Here is a 22,528-nt window from a genome sequence, read left to right as displayed (position 1 = left end):
CTCTATTTTTAATTTCCTGAGGAATCTCCACACTGTTCTCCAAAGTGGCTGCACCAACTTGCATTCCCACCAACAGTGTAAGAGGGTTCCCCTTTCTCCACATCCTCTCCAACACACGTTGTTTCCTGTCTTGCTAATTTTGGCCATTCTAACTGGTGTAAGATGGTATCTCAATGTGGTTTTAATTTGAATCTCCCTGATGGCTAGTGATGATGAACATTTTTTCATGTGTCTGATAGCCATTTGTTTGTCTTCATTGGAGAAGTGTCTGTTCATGTCTTCTGCCCATTTTTTGATATGATTGTCTGTTTTGTGTGTGTTGAGTTTGAGGAGTTCTTTATAGATCCTGGATATCAACCTTTTTTTTTTTTTGTCTGTACTGTCATTTGCAAATATCTTCTCCCATTCCATGGGTTGCCTCTTTGTTTTGTTGACTGTTTCTTTTGCTGTGCAGAAGCTTTTGATCTTGATGAAGTCCCAAAAGTTCCTTTTTGCTTTTGTTTCCTTTGCCTTTGGAGACATATCTTGAAAGAAGTTGCTGTGGCTGATATCAAAGAGGTTACTGCCTATGTTCTCCTCTAGGAATCTGATAGTCTATGGCCATACCATCCTGAACGCGCCCGATCTCGTCTGATCTCGGAAGCTAAGCAGGGTCGGGCCTGGTTAGTACTTGGAGGGGAGACAGGTCTAACTTTTCAAAAAGAGCCTATGTCCTCACTTATTACACTAAATGGCATCTAAAAATGAGCTCATATAATAGATACAGTTATATAACTTCCTTCATGAATATATTTATTATTTAATATTTTTCTACAACATTATTTTAGTGGCAACATTATTGTGTAGATATAGTTATTGACTTAATCAATCCCTATTTGCTGGACATTTAAATACTTTTCAATATCTTAATAATATAGCAACATCATGTTGAACATGGTTGTTTTCAAATCCATTCAGTTCCTTTTCTTAGGATAAATTTTTAAACATGGAATTGCTGGACCAAAATGTTTAAAAACATTTCCAACACCTTATATATATATTACCACTTTGTCCAAACATTTTGCAACAATTTATACTCCTAGCAGCAGTATGCAAGAGCGCTCATTTCCCTGAACCCTTGAAAACTTCTGATATCATCATCTATTAAAAAAAGAAGTAAAGGAAAAAAAGCCATTTTGATTGGTAAGGTTATATTTCACTGTTTTAGCTTACATTTTTAAATTACCACTAGGGTTGAACATTTTAAAATGTCACTGCTAACTTGCATTTCTTCTTTTGTGAATTGCCTATTGATGTCTTTTGCCCGCGTTTCTCCTAGAGGGTTCAGCTGATATTTATTGATTTACTAAAATTTTCATATATTAAAGATTTTAACATAAACTGCATATCTTAACAATAAAGAATCAAAATTACCATTTTAAACCATGAGGAAAAAAATAAAAACTGAGAGACTGCTGTATTCTCTTCCCACATCTCCTGATATCCTGGCGAGACATTTCAAGAAATATTAAGAAAAATTTTAGACCTATTTTCAGAGGTTGTATGAGGTTCAGTAAGCTTCCCACATTCCACGTTTCCTTTAAAGCAAAACTTGAATCTATTTCAAAGATAGAAAAAAATGCTGTGGACAACAAAGTGATTGGATTTAACACATATGCTAAGAAGGTTGGGATTTAAAAAAAAAAAAGAGGTTGTAAAACCAATAGAAAATACATTGCATATATATGACTTCAGTTACATGTGACCCACTAATCCAATAAAATAGTGTCCATGTGAAAAGATGATTCTACTGATGTTCACCTATTTTGAACTGATGGAGGGTGGTTATAGAGCTTCCAGTTCTTTTCTATACACTTACCTAAGCTGGATAGACAAAATGAGTTTCAGTAATCACTGTTTGGGCAAAGAGCAGAGTTTTCCTCTGTACAAAAGCAACTGGTCGGCATAAAATTTTAACCTATAACTTTGGCCTCATTAGCCCAATATTCATCTTAATTACTTCAGTACTTAATGTATTAGATGGTAGAAATAGATCACATCTTCTCTTGGTCCTGAATAAGAGGGAAGCTAGTCTCTGTGTGTCCTGGGGCAAGCACTTCCTCTCCTTAAACTTTAGTTTCCTCTTCCGTAAAATGAGGAGACTGAGCCAAATGGTTGACCTGTGGTCTCTCCTTTTCTGAAATAAGAGTTTAATTTTAGAACACTTTTTGGTCCCCAGAAAAAATGCAAAGATAGTACAGAGAATTCCCATATACTCATCTGGTTTCTCCTATTATTAACTTCCTGTATCACCATGGCACATTTGTCACAACTAAGAAACCAATATTGGTAATTACTCTTAATTGAACTTGATACTTGATATGTATTTTATAAGTTCTACCCCAATATCCTTTTTCTGTCCCAGGATCCCATCCAGGACAGGATATCATAGTCAGTGTCGTGTTTCCCTTACCTCCTCTGGAATGTGACAGTTTTCTGTCCTCAATGACTTTAACAGTTTTGAGTAACACTGGTCAGCTTTTTTGCAGATTGGCCCTCTATTTCAGTGATGCTGATATTCTCGTGTTGAGACGGGGGTTATGGAAGAAGACTGCAGAAGGGCCATTATCATCACATGATATCAGGGATATCCTACCATGTGCATGACATGCTGTCATGTACATGCTGTCACTGATGAGGTTAACCTTGGTCATGTGGCTGAGGTAGTGTTTGTCAGGTTTCTCCACTGTAAATTTACCTCCTCCCTCTTTTCCAAACTCTACTAGTCTGTGGTCTTTTTAAGCTCTAACATACCGTGATTTTATTTTTTCATTTTTTTTACCATGATTTTATGATGTTCCAGACAGAGCCCATTCACAGATCAGTTTACTAGAGTTGATTGATCACCTGGGAATACATACTTCATTGGGTAACTCAGCTGAAAATTTCCTTGGGACCCATTTCATACAAAACACAACTCAGTTACGTTCTATAAAATGAGACTCTAACCATTTCCTGCTAATCTTTGTAGAAAGTACACCCTACTTAAAGCAGAGTGATGACAATTTTACAAATCTGAAGGATGCTTTCATTTCTGGAAAACTTTTATGAAGGGAACCCAAAATCTACATCTTCCAAACCTCAGTGATCATGATGATGGAGGGAAGGAAATGAGCAGCTTTGGGAAATGTTGGTGGGGAAAGGAGAGAAAAGAATGTTCTAAATTAAGTCCAGTGTTTAGAATTAGGAAATTTCATGAATTTTTTTTTCTGTTTTCATTTTATTCTGCTATGCATCTATGTGAGGATGGCTACTGAAATTCTCTTAGAAACCTCGGTCCCTCTACATTGCTCTCACCAGAAAAAGGTTTTGGAAAGGCTAGCTTGAGGGGAGAATTAACCAGGTGTAAAAATAATAATGACTAACTCTTACTGAGCATTTATTACATGCCAGGCATTTTTCTGGGTACCTTACGTGTATGGACTATTATCATGCAAATTTAATGGTGAGACTGCTGAGACACAGGGATTAAGTAATTTGCCCAAGTGTAGCAGAGCTGGGATTTGAAACAAGATACCTTCTCTCCAGAGTCCTTGCCCTTAACTACCACATAACAACTGTCTCCTTTTAGATAGACTGTAAGCTCTGGGAGGCAGGGGTTTTTCTGACCAAGCAATTACTGTTGTATTCTCAGAACCTACGACAGTGTGTAACACATAGTAATCAGCTGACAAATAATTATTGCATGAAAGGAAGGGAAGCCTTGATGATCCTGGTAATGAATCAAGCCCAAACATTGGTGACTTTTCCAGAAGTCAGCTGTCCTGGTGCCACCTCAGGAAACCCAGAACAAACTGGGTCATTGTAATCTCCTGCACTTTATTCTCTGTTTTTTACCCCATCTGATCAAATTGTGTAAAGCATCTATAGTTTTCTACCACTCATCTGTCTTCCATCTTCTCATTTATATCTCCTGACTCCCCAACTTCATACAAACCCTGCTCTTTAATGCTAACTCTGAATAATCAGGTAATGCAAATTCAAGTCTTAAAATCTCAACATCTAAAAGTTTGCAGAAGAACACATACCATGTATCTGTGGCTATGATGACATGATGAAAATCAAAAAAGTGAGTTTTAAAGCATCAGCTGCCATGGGTTGATGACATAAATATTGAATATATTTCCATTTTATAATTTAAGTACATCCAGAGCAAATAGTAAGATGAGGAGAGAGCTTCGGTATGGGTCTGTTTCTTATTCTCCATATTCACTGGTTTCATCTGGATCTTTTACAAGAATATGCATATTATTACAAATACGCCCTCAAGCCAGTCGTCGATAATGATGAAGTAACAGGCAGTAATTTGGACCATAGCACAAGGGAGAATTTGCTGAGCAGAAAATGAAGTAAAATGGAAAGAAAAAGAAAATTTTAAAGAAGAATGAAAAAGTGCTGATTCATAGCCAAATGGATATTTTTGCTGCATTATTCATTAAATGATTCTTTTTGAAAAAATTTATCCCGTCATTATGCCACTGATACCTCCTGACTCCACAAAGCAAATAATAATATAAAAGTAAGACAGACTTGAGTTATGGAGAGCACTTATTGGTGCTGTGACTTGAGATGAAAACACTAAATAATTGTGTCTGTATGATAAGGAATACACAGATGGGCCCGTTATACAACTGCAAATGGAGATCATATATTACACCTGTGATAAGGTACCCAAATAGACGTGTTATTTATAAATATTGCTGCAGCCTGGGGATGGAAAATATAAAATACATAGTAAATGAAAGTTTTAAGATAATATAATATAGAACTAGGATATTAAAATGATTTATTACTTTGATAGAATCTTCTTTAGCCACTAACCTGGATATAAAACTGGGACTGTACTAAGGCCAAAAAGGAAAAAAAATAATGTCTGCTGCAATACAGAATAATTCATTTCATTTAGAAAAGGAGAAGTAGGGGTTCAAACATGTGGCTCAGCGAGAAAGGTGTCCTTGGTGCCTCTGGTTTACCGCCTCAGTCTTTTCTTCATTTGGCATTGAGTTTTACTGTTTCACCATAGCAGGCTTGCAAAATGTGGTTTGTAAACCGAATCAAGGAAGAGGGATTTTTCTTTCTTTTCCTTTTTTCTTTCTTTTTTTTTTTCACTTCTTTTGTTTAAATCAGTGAAGTCCTTTCTTTCAAAGGAAGTCTTACCCAGCCCCGACACAACAGCTTTTCAGGCTTCCAAAAATGTTTGAGAGGAATCTCAAAGCCGTTTTGACTCCATTCAAATTACTTTGAAAAGGAACAGTTACGTATGTTTTATTTATGCCCACGAGGTAGTTCAAGCACAAATAGTATTTTTAGTAGAAAATGTATATGTATAACCCTAGGAAAAAAAGAAAACGTGAATGAAACCGGCTGAAGCAAATGGACGCCACCATAAACAAACATGCATTGCTTAATTTATTTAGTTCTTCAAAAATGCTTCTCTGAAAACTAATGGTTTTCCATCTTGCATGTAATCTGGTTATTACCTGGATAAAACCAAGATCCGAAGGTAATTTATCAAAGGACTGTAGTTCACTCGTATACCAATTTGATGTTCAATATAATGAAAATGGAATTCATTTTAAGATAGAAAGGTAACCTGGTTTCTGTAATATTAGCAGTCACTGCTTTTAATTCAAGTACCATTTATTTCTGCAGTGATGTTCCTTATTACGGAAGCATCTAGCATCACACAATGTCCACTGAACTATTGGTCTGGTGAAATGGCTTCCCCTAGGAGTTAGCTTGAAAGCCTGAAGTCATCAGGGGTCACCATCTGGATAATGTACTTGGCATATTTTTCAGGAAGGGAACTGTTCAGCATACAAGTAGATCTATAGCCTGACAAGCTTTGGAAGTAAAGTGAAAAAGCAGTAACATTCCCTAGCCTGAAGGAACATGAAGCAAGATAAGTGAGGGAACCAGTGGGGGAAGAATGGCTGAAAGAAAGGAAAAATAAATTATCTTGAAAAATATCACATACTTTTATCTTGGCAGGATTTGAAACTTATGACGTGATCTATTATGGGCAGGATTTTGTTTGTGAGACAGATTTCAAACTTTCTAAATAGGTTATTTAGTAGAATTAGAAAGTAACACCAAAAAATTCTTGCAACAAATAGATACACCTTTCTTAGCTGAATATGTGTACCTTTTGAGATGTAAGGTGAATTCCTTGAAAGCAAACTTAGAGTGCAGTTTCAAGGTTTACTTGTGTATTTAGTATCAAAGCCCAATTTATCTTGTTACTAAGTGGGTTTTAGTATTATCTAGAAGAGAGTGGACACAAAATACCAAAAGATACAGAATAACATGAAAGGTTTCATATGTCCTAACAATACCATTGTTAGAGGTATTATAATAGATTTAACTGCCAAAAGAGAGTTCTTCCAAACACCCACATTTTTCTTGTTCAGATATTTTGAGGATAATTTTTGAGACCAGTAGATTTCAAACTATGTCTTTGGAATTTGGGGACAACTCTTTTAGAACCCCAATCTCTTTCAATCAGGAGTTCTGTTTCATCTGTTTTATGTGTTTGGGGTTGTCCTTATTTAATTGCTGAATTGCTCTTCTGCTTTAAATTGTTCCGAAAAGTTTTGTTTTAGACAGGAGATAATAATACAAGAGAATGAACAAACCAATGCATCTGTTCATTCAGCTTTAAAAAAAGGTTTGTTTGAGGGGGGCACCTGGGTGGTGCAGTTGGTAAAGTGTCCAACTCTTGGTTTCAGCTCAGGTCGTGATCTCACCATCCTGAGATCAAGCCCCGAGTGGGGCTGCTCAGAGTCTCCTGGAGATTCTCTCTTTCCCTCTCCCTCTGTCCTTCCTCACCATGTGCTCTCTCCTCTCTAAAACAAATAAATAAATCTTTAAAAAATAATAAAAAATTAAAAAGGTTTGTTGGGGGCACCTGGGTGGCTCAGTCAATTAGGCATCTGCCTTCGGCTCAGGTCATGATCCCAGGGTCCCTGCTTAGCAGGGACCCTGCTTCTCCCTCTGCCTGCTGCTCTCTCTCCCTCTAACAAATAAATAAATAAAATCTTAAAAGGAAAAAAAGGTTTGTTGAGCACCTAGTATTTTTTATTATATAACACTACATGAATACATTATCATTGTAAAAGATTCTAAAATTACTATGAAAATGTTGTAGTCCCAGCTCCCCACTGTAAAGATCAACGGTTTGGGGGTATGATCCTTCCAGTTCTCTCTGTATGCATTTATATATAAAGAGATACTTTTTTTTTTTACCTAAACAGGATCATCAGATATGCATTGCTCTACAGTGTTTTTTATACAAAACCTAGAGCTCTTTTCATGTCAGTACGTGTAGGTCAACCAGGGCTGTGTTGATGTTTGACAACAAGCTCTCTGTGAAAAAAAAAAAAAAGATTTGCAATGTTTTCTGGTTCCTGGAATGTTCATAAACCCACCATGGGTGATTTCAACTCCAACGTGAAGTCATTGAAGGTGGAATTGGGAAGACATGTGCATATTGGCTCTTATAAACCAATATAAACTAGCTATAGCACACCACTGAATCAGTTCTTTTTTTCTTTTTAGGCTTTTTATTTTGAAATAAATTTAGACTTACAGAAAAGTGAGCAGATGTATCTCTGAGTTACTGTGTACCTGTCACTCAGCTGCCAGTATTAACATCTTGCATAACCCTAGTACAATTATTAAAAGTAAGAGATTAACATTGGTGTGATGCTATTAACTCAAGAGTTTAATACTGGTTTCTCCTTTTTTTTTTTCCTCCTGTTCCAGGATCCTATCTAGGATCCCACATTGCATTTAATTGTCATGTCTCCTTCAATCTGACAGTCTCTTGAGATCAGTCCTTTTAATTCTTACATAAGATTTCATAGCTTGGATATACCACTTTCTCAGAGATGGATGTATTGGTGGTTCTATTTTTTTTTTTTTACTATATTAACAAAGCCATTATGTTAACAATGCTAGGTTGAATTCCCTTGTACATACTCCTTCATACACAAAAGTGATTATTTCTTTAGTAGATTCCTGGAAGTTGAATTCCTTGGTCAAGGAACATTCCCAATTTAAATTTTGATTGATATCACAAAATTGTTTTCTAAAGCTCCTTTACTACTTTATAGTCCCATCAGAAGTATGTAAGTAGAGTACCTCCTGACTACCAGGCACTGAGTTTAGGACAAGGGATAGAAAAATAAAGACATGGACCCTTCCCTTTGAATGCTTCCATAATAATGATGTAGACGTATCAATGGATAGCTTCAATATAATGTGATAGGTCCTATGAGAGGGTGATAAAAAAGAAACATCCCATCTTTTTGTGAAATGTTCTAGATAGGCAAGATAAACGTTGGCCAATACAAATACAAAGCAAACCACATATGTAATTTAAAATTTCACAGTAGCCACATTCAAAATGTGAAAAAAAAAGTTGGGATTAATTAAAATTCTTATTGAATTGAATATATATCTAAAATATTGTCATTTCAATATGTAGTTACTATAACAATTATTTATTGGATATATTCTATTTTTTTCTTTTATACTAAGTCTTCAATTCTGACCAGCCGCATTTCAGACGTTTGGCAGACACATGTACAAGTGGCCACCATGCTGGACAGTACAGACCTAGGTCATTCAGCACTGATTTCCCACTTCTACTTCTGAAGCATTCCTATGGTCTCTCCCACAGGGGAATATTTTTGCCTTTTGAAGGGGAATGGAATGAAGAAGCAGTACCAATTATAAATATTAATAGAGACCATCAGTCTTACTTAAGAGAAAAAGACCAACGTCCCAACAGAGAGTGCAGAGAAGTAACTGCAAAGAGACTTGGAGCTTTTAGCCTAGAGAAATGTGCAAGTTAAGAAGAGCTTATTCTCCCAAAGTTAGCCTGCCTTGAGATCCAAGGTGTTTGATTGAGTTTGGTGATCGGGCATGGTGAGATACTCCATTTGTTACCTTTGTAATACATTTAAAATTTCAGAGTGTAGCTTTGTGCAGTTGGATAACCCAAGAATGATAATAATTATAAATTGTACAAGACTCAACTCTAAGGAATATTTGTTAGAGGAGCATTAAGGACTGCCATTCTTAATAAGCTGAAAAGACATTATTCCTGGAATATCTGAATAGGCATATACATTCTTTCTTGCCATTGAATTTCAGTGAAGTGCAGTGATACGGTACTGGTATTCCTGGAGAGATCTGGGTCATGTCAATCTTTACTCACTGAGGATGTATATTTTTATATATGTCTTTAGGAAAAATAACTTTGACTTTGGGGCCAGGAGTGCTTCGATTAGACCTACTATAACCAGCATCGCTCATTTGGAGGTGGATGTTCCAGTATGGGTGATTTTAGTTACATTACTTTCTATTCACTTATAAAGTTTACGAGTGGCCAGTTTGTGAAGTTGGTTAGAACACAGAGATAGCACAATCATGGGTGCAAGCCTTCAGTTTAAAAGTTTTCCTACCACTCTTCTTCCTGACTGAGCTCCATTCATACTGGGCTCCTTAGTATTATTCACACATTCCACACAAAACTTAAGGGTTTTGTGTAATTGCTACTCCTTCCTCCTGGAAGGTTCTTCAACTAAATATTCATATGACTTCACTCCATTCAAAACTTGGTTCAAATATTACCTCCTTCAAGCCTTCTTTGTTTCCACACAGCTATATTATATTAATTATAGCGTATATTTATTCATTGTCTGCATGTTTAAACCCACCACCTTCTCGTATGAGTTCTGGGAAGGTAGAGATTTTGTAAAAAAATTTTATTCACTGCTATAAACTTAGAAAAACAGTGCCTGGTGCAAGTAGGCCCTCAAAAAAATATTTGTTGAATCAATCTATAATATAATTTAATACTGTCTGTTCATTACCAGCTATACCCTTAATTCTAACAGTTGGTTTATAATGTTTATACTTGGGTTTGGGAGACTTGCCTCAAAATGTGGTTATAAATACATAGCATAGATCTGATTGGGGATCCACTAGAAGCTAAAGACTCTGTATCTTCATCCTGCATCCAAGGCTGATGTGCAATCACTGTGTCCTGGTGAGACTGCATTGGTTGTTCATTTCCGATTCCCTGTTGATCAGCCAGTACCTATGGTGTCCTGGCTGTTAAATATTTTTTTTCTTTTTTGCCTTTGCATGTATTTCCAATGTTCCCAATGTGCCCAGGATATGCTTTGAAGATATTTGTTGAATGAATTAATAAATACATCCCCATAGAAAGTACTACTATATCTTTCTAGTGATGTATGGGTATGTCCCAAAGGTCAATATAATTTAATTTTATTGGTCTTAATGGGAACAAAATATTATTTATTTCTAATAAAACACAAAGACTGGAGTTACATAGCTACCTTAGTCTACCCTGCACATACTTTTTGACTTCCTTTCTCAAATCAGCAGAGTAAGGTTCATTTTGGAGGAGAGGCAAGACTATGTGATTTTTCTTTGGTACCCATAGCCTACAGCAAGTAAGTTAACTTGCATTATGTATTCATACAAATATACATTACAAATAGCTTCTTGCCTGTAAAAGACAAAGTAAACTCAAAAAATTATAAAGCTTCACTGCCCTGAAAGGGTGTTCTACTAAATGTGCCCACACCTCTCTATCTGTCTTGATTGGCTGCAAGCAGCCTAATTTATTCTGTGGTGAAAAATTAATCCTTGCCTTATTATTTTGAAGTGATTCTCAGCACATGGCTGAGAATTTTTCTGTCATTTTTGAGTGCCCTCAGGAAACTGGCTTAACTTAAAGTGTATAAAATATCCCCCTTGAACTTTAAAATGAAAACTACTATGCCTTTTGTTCCTTATGGACAATCTAATTTCACAAAAGTAACTGAACCAAGGGAATCCAACACATTTTCAATATGGCTTCTAACATCCATCATATTCACATTATTGGGGAACAGAGTAGATAAAATTTTCTTAAAAAAATAATAAGCCTCCTTAATTGGAGTATGTTAAACTAACCATACTTTGAGTCTTTTGCCATACTGTACCTGCCTCACTACCACTATCATTTGAGTTTCAAGGGTTTCCAGTAATTGCAAGAGAAATTCATCAGGTAGCACTGGCCTTAATCCAAAGAAAAGGGTAGAAAGCAATTAAATGCTTAAAAGTTTTAAGGATAAATTAGGAGGTAGGTGTTAGAAATCTCTAGCTCCAACCAAAAGTGGATGAAAGATTTTTAAATAGGCTATCTGGCTAGCTTTCCTGTTCTCAGTTGCAAATCCATATACTGTATATGAGTATTAGACATACAAATTAGCCCCTTTCACTCTGCCTAGGAACATAAAGGAAAAGGTTAGTGGGTCATGAGCAGATACCCCCTTTTGGTAAGATTTGGTTGATGTTTAAAATTGCAATGAGAAAACAGATAAAAGGATTTCCAGAGCTTCTGTCCTGGTTATTGTTTTCTTCCAACTTTATTTGCCCTCAGTGACCTCATTCACTCTCACAATGTCAGCTGTTGCCTCTGTGCATACATGATTCCACAGTCTTGTTCTAACCTTAATACTTCACCAGAACTTCAAAGCTCCTGGGTTAAACATGACTGTCTGGACAGCCCATTGGTGGGTGGAACCCAGCACCTCCAAAGATGAACTCATTATATTTCTCCCAGCACCCCACCCTGCCACAAACCAACTAGTCATCAGCCAACAACGAGTTCAACTAGTCTTCATTTAACAAACACATCTCCAGCACCAGTTATCTGTAGCTAGTGTTGGGCTAAATGCAGAATCCCTTAACTCTATTAAATCATTGCCCTATGCTTTCAGTTACTCAGGCTCAAAACATAAACCTTGGATTCCTCCTTTTCCCTCGTTTTTTTCTACTCTTGCCCCCAGCATATTCATATGTGTACATGAGCACACAGGTGCACACACATACACACACACATACAACTAGTTGCCAAACCCTGAGATGACATTTATGCAATTTCTCCTTAAGGAATCGCTTTCTTTGCACTCCCACTGCCACAGCCCTAATTGAGACGCTCATTATTTCTCACCTTGATTATTGCAGTGCCATCCCAATTTGTGTTCTTGCCAAATCCTTAGGCCTCCAATTCGTTGTTCTCCACACTAGTATTGGATTTATCTTTCCGCAAAGGGTGCTCTGATGATACCATTTCTTTACCTAGAAACTGTCAGTGCTCCCCATTGCTATAAAATTAATCTTCCTAAAGAAAACTGATCATAACACTCATTTGCTCAGAAAATAGCAATGCCTCCCTGCTGCCTAATAAATTGAATCCAAATATCTAAGTGTGGCATTCAGCGTCCTCCACAATATGGCCCTAATCCTCCCTTTGAGCCTTAACTTCCACTACCATCTATGCTTAACTATACTCTAGCCAACCCCAGCAACTTCCTTTGCCTCAAATGCATGTTGTGCTTTACAATGTCATATTTTCTTCAAGCTGCCCCCTCACGCTACCCATTGCTGTCACCTGTCAGAGCCCTACACATTTTTCAAAGTTCATCTCAAATCCTACCTCGTTAAAGCATCCCTGATCAGCCAAGCCAATTTTAATCTGTTGTTCCTTTAAACCACTTCTTTTTTTTAAGTTTTTATTTTAGTGCTGGTTAGTTAACATGCAGTGTATTATGAGTTTCAGGTGTACAATTTCGTGATGCAACACTTCCATACAACAGCCCGTGATCATCACAAGTGCCCTCCTTGATCCCCATTACCTGTCTGACCCACTCCACCACCACCTCCTCCATCTCCTCTCTGGTAATCGTCAGAGAGTATATACCTTGAGTATAAAACAATTAAGTTTTTCAAATATGTGTTCTCTAGAATTAAGAGTCTGTTTCTTGGTTTGCCTCCCTCTTTTTTCCCCTTCGCTCATTTATGTCTTAAATTCCACGTATGAGTGAAATCATATGGTATTGGACTTTCTCTGACTTATTTGCTCAGCATTATACCTTCTAGCTCTGTCCATGTCTTTGCAAATGGCAAGATTTCATTCTTTTTTATGGCTGAGTAATATTTCACCATGTATATATCTCTCACATCTCCTTTATCCATTCATCAGTCGATGGATACTTGGGCTATTTCCATAATTTGGCTTTTGTCCATAATTCTGTTTTAAACACGGAGTTGCATGTATCCCTTTGAATTAATGTTTTTGTATTCTTTGGGTAAATAACCCAGTACTGCAATTGCTAGATTGTAGGGTTCTATTTTTAACTTATTGAGGAAACTCTATGCTGTTTTCCAGAGTGGCTTCCCCGGTTTGCGTTCCCACCAACAGTGTAAGAGGGTTCCTCTTTCTCCACCTCCTCGCCAGCACCTATTATCTCTCGTGTTGTTGATTTTAGCCATGCTGACAGGTGTGAGGTGGTATTTTATTCCTGGGTTGCAAGGGTGGTTCAGTATTCACAAATCAATCAATGTGATACACCACATTAATAAAAGGATAAGAACCATATGCCCAATTTAATAGGTGCAGAAAAAACATCAGACTAAGTACAACATCCATTCATAATAAAAACCCTCAACAAAGTAGATTTAGAGGGAACATACCTCAACATAATAAAGGCCATAAATGGAGACCCACAGCTAATATCATCCTCAGTGAGGAGAAACAGCTTTTCCCCTACAGTCAGGAACAAGACAGGGATGTCCACTCTCACCACTGTTATTTAACGTATAGAACTGAAAGTTTTAGTCACAGCAATCAGAAAATAAACCACTTCTTTTCTTAAAAAATATTTTGTAAGGCATTTTATTTGAAACTAGAGAATAAACCATTTCTTTAAAAACAAAAATTCTCTTCCCCCAGATGGCAAACACTGCCCATTTTCATTGTAAAAAGTATCAATAATACATAAATCCTAAAGAAGGAAATTAAAATCCTCCATAACCCCCATGTTGTGAACATGTTGCTATATATCCTCCTAGCCCTTTCTCTCCCCAGACATCAACACATCTCCACACATACACATATTATAGATCATTCTATTCATACTGTTTAGTAGCCTGATGTTTTTCATTTGATGCATCATAATTATTCCCATGCCAGTTCATAATCTTCTGTAACATGATTTAATAGCAGTGTAATCTTGTATTATTTGTAATATCAGTTATTTCATTAATCTCCTTTTGATGAATATTTAGATTGATCATAACTTTCTACTAGTTTTTAAGTGTTACAATAGATAGCTTTTTAGTTTGTACGCATTCATAATTAACTCATAGAAATGGAATTGTGGGCTAAAAGGGTAAGCCAAATTTTAAGGTTTGTTGATAAATGATGCTACATTACCCTCCACAAGGGTAGGTGCTTTTTTTTAATACTCTCATGAAGAGTATATGAGAGTGCCCACTACACTCTGATCAACACAGGTATTTTTTAATCTGGTAACAATTGAGCCTGTATTGTGTCAGTTATGCTGCATTATAGTAATTTTACACTTGTATTACTTCCAACTCCTACCCTAATAGGCATCTATATTTTAACATCTGCAGCAGCTATCATGGGACCTTATGCATACCAGGCACTCGGGAAACTGGCTTAGTGAAGGCCTCCCATGTTCTCATAATAGCCTGTCCACCATCACTCTGCAGTTTCCATATACAAAGTAGAGTTCCATGACCAAGGGAAATGAGAAGGGGTAACAGTGTTGAGGACCAGCATCTAATCCCATTGTGGTTGCTTCACTAATGCCCCAATGTCTATCACTGGGATAGCTACAGCCTCAACATTTTAACAATAGCTACTTATAAAGGTAGCTCATGTATGATACAGGTATAAACTCCAAGCTGCTTGGCCCAACTAAAAGAAAACTGGTCATGGCATTTTTAGGTGGAAAGAGACAGCTGGTTTGGAGACCTTCTCAGCAAGTCTGGAATAAGTTCATGTATGGCTTGTTTTCTTGCAGCAGTACATTTGTTCGGCCTGACTTGGCAGTTGCAACCAGTTGAAGGACAGCTCTATGAAAATGGAGTTAGCAAAGGGAACAGAGGGACCGAATCCGTGGATACTACTTACTCTCCAATTGGAGGAAAAGTTTCCGATAAATCAGAGAAAAAAGGTACAGTGATCAAAATGACTGATTTATTGATTATTGATTACTTTTCTTCTAATTTGGTTATTAGAACCAAAGCTGGGATGGTTTCACTTCACATTAAATTTCATGATCACTCGAAAGAAGTACTCTACGTGGACAGAATAAATACATGTAAATGTCTTATGAAAGCAAATTTTCCTTTCTCTAGTGCCTTGAGTATAAACCAATTAAACTTTTCAAATATGTAGGCAATTTTGAAAATAGATAAATATTTACAGGATGGAGGTTTCAATACAATGGAAATTGCATTTCGCATATAACTACCCTGAAGCAACATGGGATTTTGATTAAGTTCTCTGTGTCCAAGCCTAACATTTATATATAACATTTTACAAAGGGTATATGGAAATTTCTTCTGTTTATAATAAGAAAAAGCCTTTTATGCTTAATATAAGGGTGAATGTTTATGTCAAAGTGGGGGAACATGAATTTTTTTTCTAGTGGGGAACATGAATTCTTTGCAATTGGAAAAAATAAAAAAGTACTCTGAGTACTGAATTGTTAAATTTAACCAATGTAAGCTTGAGCTACCTGACTTATTTACAATAAATGTCACATACCAGCACTCCCAACATCTTATTCACATTGAATGATCTTAGTCTCAATATACAAGTATTGAAAATAGCTGAAAGTTTCTATTCTAATTTCTCTTGAAATAGGATTCAGCACACAGGGACTCAATGTAAAATTTCAGGATGTCAATTCCAAAAGCAGAAATTGAAAACAGAACATAGAGCACAATCCTAAATATTTTTAGGAGATCACATTCAAACAGATGAATGAATGAATGAATGACCCAAACCCTACCCTCGAGAAACTTAAAATCTTATGGGGTGATAAGACAGTCTTACTTTGGCTGATGAGTTGCAAACAAGGTATTTTGTTTTGTAGCTGCTCGAGTTACTAATCTTTACTTGTGTTTCTAGTTTCTTTTGAGGGTTATTTGTAGGGTGTGCTGTTTGGGTTTTGTTTGCTTTTGAAAATGTAATTCTGCTTTGGTCTATGCTTCAGTAAAACTCGTGCTTAGGTTTCAGGAAAACATTATGATTTGTCCTAGTTTTTGATTCACAATGCAGCTTGCTTTATGTCCTCGTTTAGAAATACTGTCTCTAGCCTGGGCTGACCTTTCCCAGCAATTCCATTGTTGCTGCTGAGACGGGCTGAGGGTCAGAGATGACAGAGGAAAGGGTCTGAGTACACTTGGACTCTGGCTTTTTCTCTCTTATCTTCTTTCCCACTCTTTGATTCCTTTATATGTGCAAGTGCAAGAGCCACCATTTGGTGCCGAGGGGTTTCTTGCCGTTCACACTTGAAATTCATGAGTTATCTGTTTGAGGACAATAAAACACGCAAGACAGAAGGTCACTACATAGTTGTTACCAGAGCATATTCATTTGTTTACTCTAATTCAGACATCTGTAATTCCTTTCCACAAAGTACCGTTGACCCTTGAACAACATGGGTTTGAATTGCCCAGGTCCTCTACAGATTTTTTTCAATAAATACAGCACAGGACTGGAAATGTATTTTCTCCTCTTTATGATTTTCTTAATAACATTTATTTCCTCTAGGTTACTTTATTGTAGGAAAACAGTATATGTTACATGTAACATACGAAATCCATGTTAATCAACTGTTTATATTATTGGTAAGGCTTCAAGTTAAGTTTTGGGGGAGTCACAAGTTATTACGAAGATTATTTGACTGCATGGGGTTAAGAGGGAGGGGATGGGTGTACTTAACCCCAGTGTTGTCCAGGGGTTAGCTGGAGTTTTCTGATGACTGACATTTTTTGCATAATTAACCATGTGCCAAGAATTATTCTAGACACTTCACAGGTATTATATCATGAAGGTAACATTATGGACCTCATTTTCCAAATAAAGACACAGAGGCACAGAGAGGTTAAGTAACTTGCCCAAGGTCACAAAGCTGGAAACCGGCAATCTGATTTCAGAGCTTTTTCTCTACACTGTACAGAAATCCACACATGAAACGTATATGAAAACCACAAAAGACACTTTACCTAATGAAAGCAAAGCCCCAGAGTCTATTCATGATGGCTTTTAGAGAAATTCTATACAGCTATATTTTAATGTGTTGTAACAAGTTTCATAAATGAAAAAATGTTTTTAAGTTTCTGCTCAATTATAACAACAAATAGGCTGAATAATTCCAATTTAATACTTTATGAAGAAAAATTATTAAGGGTTGATGCCATATATACCAACTTATCTTAAACTGATTTTTTTGTGGCAGTCTGAACAAAACCTTAACTGTAACTGCACATCATGGTTCTGCTGTATTAGTTCTTTATTGCATATCACTCACTGAGTAAAAACATAGCTCCTGTTTTATAATGCCATGTGTACACTAAACCAAACCTTGTGGAAGATGTAATATACCTAAAAGGATATTTTCAACTGGTCAGCTGTATCCTGTTGTGATTTTCTAGACATCACATACCCCATCAATACAGTTGTAGAAGCTTGTCTTAATGATCTTGTATGCATTAAAATACAAAACTAAAAAACAAATAATCCTTTTTTACATTGATTTCCTCACTCTCCTAAAAGACTGGACATTGTAGGGCTGTGGTTAAGATCCTAGACTGTGGAGTCAGACTGATCTGGCTTTGAACACTGTGTCATTTCCTGGCTTTCAAGCCTCAGGCAATGAGTTGATACAACCTTGCTGAACTAATATCCTCATCTGCAACACAAGGACGATAATAATAGTACTTGTCTCATAAGTTGATTGTGAGGAACAAGTGAGATAATGGTTTTAACGCACAGTGCCAGGCACCCAGTTAAAGTTAGCAGTAATTATTGGAACAAGTGATTGGAAAATTACCTTGAGCTTATTGACATCCCGTTAGGTACTGTAGATCCTGCTTCAATCCTGCTGTCAGGTTTTCCACAAATGATGGCCTTCTTGAGATTTACGTATTCTCTTTTTAAAGTTTGATCTCTCTTTACTTAACAAGTTAACACTACTATTTCATAATCATCATTACCTTCATCGTCAAAGATGGATAAATAGAATGACACTGTAAAAAGAAAATCAAATTCTGCTGGAATTGGTTCCCCATTAACAGTAGTTATATATATATATCTGCTTCTCCTTAGGAGACTAAAGAATTTTCTCACCACTTAGTTTTCCAAATGAAAAAAAACAGAATATTTGATTATAGACATTTAGCATGCTAATGTTTTATTTTTGAAATGTACTTGAATAATTTGAATTTAATTTCAAAAAGAAGACATAAGTCACAATCACATATTGGAATCTACCAGAAAAGCCAGCTGTCAGTTGTTCAATAAACATTTATAGAATTGAAAACATTATACTAAAGCAGCCCCTACTACCTTAGAAGTTTATAAACTAGTCATAACTCTTTCTCTTTAATGAACATTATGTAACAACTACTTTAAACAGAACAGGGGACAGAAAAAAGTAAAAGACTTAGTCCTAGACCTGAGTCACATAACATCCATAAATTGAACTAAATATAATTACAGTGTAACTTAACAACTAATATGGAATGTTAAAATCTTAAACATTATCAAATCCAAAGTCTTTGTTTAAAGATGAAGAAACTGAGGTCCAAAAGGGTCAAGAACCAGAGAGAAATCTAAACTAGAACAGAGGACATTTGATTATACCTCTTCTGTTTTCTCATCTGTTATTGAAATAATGTAACACAGACTAAACATATAAATTGCTAAAGAGATTTTCTAAGGAAGTGTCAAAAGCAAAAACTGAATAGGTAGGGAAATTAATTTTATTCAGGCTATTGCAATAGGGAAAGCATTCCAGATCGGGAAGATCAGAGTGTCTGAGCAAAGTGGATTTTGCCTTAGACTTTTCTAGGAGTACTGGGTAAGGAACATGTGGGATGATTTACAGTTGGGGTTGTCTTGTACTCAGAAGAAGTCTCAGTCAGTCAACTGACCAGGAAATGTTTATGTCCGCATCTAGCTAGTTGAAGGAGAACAAATAGTTCTGATCTCAGCTAATTATTTATGAGGCAAAGAATAGGCAATTGGAGGGTCTGTATCTGGTCTTTCAGCAGGCTCCGGCAAAAGGGGAAAGGTCCTTCTTTGGCTTTGTTACAGGTCAACATAGGAGTCTTCTGCAGTTCTTATGGGATCCATGAGAAAGCGTGGACAGAGAGCCATATCTAATAAGTCATGGGGGAAAGAGCTTTTAATAGGGTTATTTTTGTTTTTTGTTTGTTGGCTTTGCAGTAAGCCATGTCCTAAAACATAAAAGAGTGAGAAGGTTTTGGAAGACAAAAGGTTGGGAGGATTTCTTACCCAGCAGTTTTCCAGGAGCATAGGGCTCAGGTGAAGTCCAACATTGTCATCCGTCATCTGAATAAGGAAGAAGTTTATCGGGTAGTGGACGGTACTAAATTCTTGTAGGTTGGATGCCAAAATAGAGCATGGGAACAAAAAGAGTGGTTGGGGAGACAGAGCTAAAGGATACTCAAGTCCACCTTTATCTCCTTTATAATTTTTGCAAAAGTCTGTCCTTGGGGGAAAGTGGCATTTCTCTTAAATTCATTCTACAAGATCTATCTCCACAAAGTTGAAGGGGGAAGAAAAGGTACTTTCTAGTTCAATGTCCGCTGAATATATGACCATAGAAACAACATATAGCTGATTGACATGACACAGCGTACAGCCTGTCTTGAAGATGCGTTAGCCTAGACCAAGCAATGACTAGAGCTCTTCACCTCTCTGGGCTCAGGTTTCTTATCTGAAAAAGGAGGGAGTTGGCTTTGTCCGGGTTGAAAAATAATTTTCCCTCTAACCTTCTAGTTTCTTGGCTGAGGCACCCACCCACCCCTGCTGTAATAATAATATATTTAAAAAAACAGATTAACAGGAAGGAGAAAAACAAGTTTAATAACATGTCTGCGCCCTGCATATGCAGGAGAGACCCAGGAAAACAGAGTAACTCCTGGACTGGCTCAGGCCGCCACCTTAAATACTATCTCCAGCTAAAGACAAAAGCTGTCAGGAGCGGGGAGGGAAGCCAGTTATATGAGGCTGTCAGACAAAGCACAGTGAGCTGGAGTATGGCTGGTAGGCAGAGTGAAGTCCTCTTTTCCACTGATGAGTTTCTAGAGATTTAAGCACATCTTCTTCCTAGTACAGAGAGGGAGATACCCTTACAGATGGCAATTTCCCTTATGAATGTAAATGTCCCCTTACCAAAGGACCTTCTACATGGTTTTTCTCTCTGCCGTTTCTTCAAGATGATCCTTACATCAAAGAATCATATTGTGGGGTGCAAATTCTGCTCTCCTTCAGCTTTAAAACTTTTAGGGAGTGGAGGAGAGATAGTAGGCAGGGAAACACATTTTGTAAATTATACCTTACCTGCAAAGCATAAATTAAAAAAAACAAAACAAAACAGATAAAAGCCACATCTCTCCAGATAAAATGGGAGGTGGGGTCAGATTCCTGCCACAATTCCCCCTGCGTTCCCCTTTCCTTTCTTTGCTCTCCATTCTCCTCCCAGTTGCTAATGCTTTGACAAACAACGGGTGATGCTCTGTAGGACTGGCTTATCTCTAAGGTCCCCCAGCTGTGTAAATTATAAGTCAGTGAATTCGAATTCTGCAGTTAGGGAAGAACAATTAGCCCTTCCAAATAAAAGTGGACCTATTTTTGCAAAAGGCATGTATACTCCTGGAAAATGGTTGAAATGGATGTCTGTAAAATGCGCCAGCCACTTTGCCATTTAAATTTACTTGCAGAGAATTCTGTTGTAATTCAAATAATTAATTCCCAGTTTTCTGCCTTATAAGTTTGGATTTTTGACGTGTATGTAACAATAACAGTCTGCACTTAGAGAACATTTACAATTTCAAAATACTTTAATGTCTTTTATCCATGTAACAGTTTTATGCTGTAGCAGCTATTGTTACCCTTGTTTTACACTTGAGAAAGGAAAACACAAGAAGGTTAAGAGACTTGGCTTGCATAATAGATACAACTACAGGCACAGCTGAAAAGAGGATCTAGTCTTTTAATGTTAGCTCAAGACCCTTCTTTGAGCCTCTTCTTTTAAAACTTCTTTTCTCAAGGCCAGTTGTTTAAATAACAGCTGTCTTGATTAAAAATCTGCATGCATGTGGCGAAATGTATATCTTTTCCGTAAGAGTTCTTAGACCTGGGTTCAGCAAGACTCCCCTCCTCCTCAAAACAGCACATACTCCTTGGGGATTCAAAGTTAACAATCCAAATGTACCTTTCATGACTTCCTTTCATTGTAGACCTAGCTGGAGAGGGGTGTGTGTGTGTGTGTGTGTGTGTGTGTGTGTGTGTTGACTGGTTTTTTGTTTTGTTTTTGTTTTTGTTTTGTTTTGTTTTTTTGCTTTGTTGTGGTGGTGTTTTGTTGAGTTTTACCTGTGGCATATTTATATTGGAGGCAATTTATTCAATGACAGTTGTGGACCTTAAATAAAAACTTGAATTTCAGATTTACTTGTAGTTTCACTGACATTTATTTCACAGACCCAGCCAGTAGGTAAAGATTCATTTTGTGGTACAAAAGTAAAGAACTGCACCAACCCCACCCAGGTAATCACTGTGCGTTCGGATGGAACACAATCCTGCAGTATAATTCTGTGGTTCTTCAATATTGGTTCATAGGACATGTGGATATTAAAATGCACTCAGCTGCCCTTTGAGTCAACCCATAGTTTCGATATCTTTTACTTAAAGGATATTAGAGCCCAGGACGTTGTGGTAGAATTGGGAATAATTCATATAAGCACAACAAACCACATGAATAAAATAGTAGTAATGCACTAACAAAGACAACAATGTTGGGAGCATAACATTATTATTTTTAAAGATTGATGGCAAATTACAGTAAATGTTTCCTATAATGCTATATAGATATTTCTCTAATACAAGGTTTCAGGGGGTCCAGCTAGAGTGCTGCAGCTTGTTTTCAACTATATTAAATCACTTTATCAATATACTTCAGTTTTAACAAAAGCTTTTCTAAAGCATACTGGAAACCTGACTTCTAAAACAGATTTATGGAAAGGGTTCACTAGGCTAAAAGGCAAACTTATTTACGGTATAAAAAATTCATGTTAAATGTTCTTGGTCATATATGTTTAATGTTTCCTTCTTGTTTCATTTTAATCCTTACTTTACTTTGTTTGTTTGTTTGTTTGTTTGTTTAACTAATAGACACCTTTCCTGTGGAATGTATCTCCTTCGTGGTCCCTCTAGCCTAACAGTATACATCTGACAGGGGCGCTGCTGGTGTGCTGTGGGATGGCATATGGATCCTCCTGGAATAGTCCTTCAAAAGCTAGGGGATCTGCCCAGAACATCTTTATACCATCACAGTTT

General features: G+C 36.8%; 1 protein-coding gene across 3 annotated transcripts in view; it reads left to right on the top strand.

Annotated features, from left to right (window-relative positions):
* Nucleotides 1–22,528, top strand: part of TENM1 (teneurin transmembrane protein 1) — a gene marked incomplete at both ends in the record, with an annotated part of 555,572 nt that overhangs the window by 259,093 nt on the left and 273,951 nt on the right. For 2 of the 3 annotated variants that reach the window (XM_080831204.1, XM_080831203.1), the window contains one exon: nt 14,955–15,107. In XM_080831204.1, the coding sequence (XP_080687330.1) occupies nt 14,955–15,107 (153 nt within the window). The remainder of the gene's footprint in view (nt 1–14,954; nt 15,108–22,528) is intronic. The other variant, XM_080831205.1, reaches the window with a different exon arrangement.

This window comes from Martes martes (genome assembly GCF_963455335.1).
Source record: "Martes martes genome assembly, chromosome: X".
NCBI lineage: Eukaryota > Metazoa > Chordata > Mammalia > Carnivora > Mustelidae > Martes > Martes martes.
Note: the sequence above shows the minus strand (reverse complement) of the source record. Positions and strands in the feature narration are given on the sequence as shown.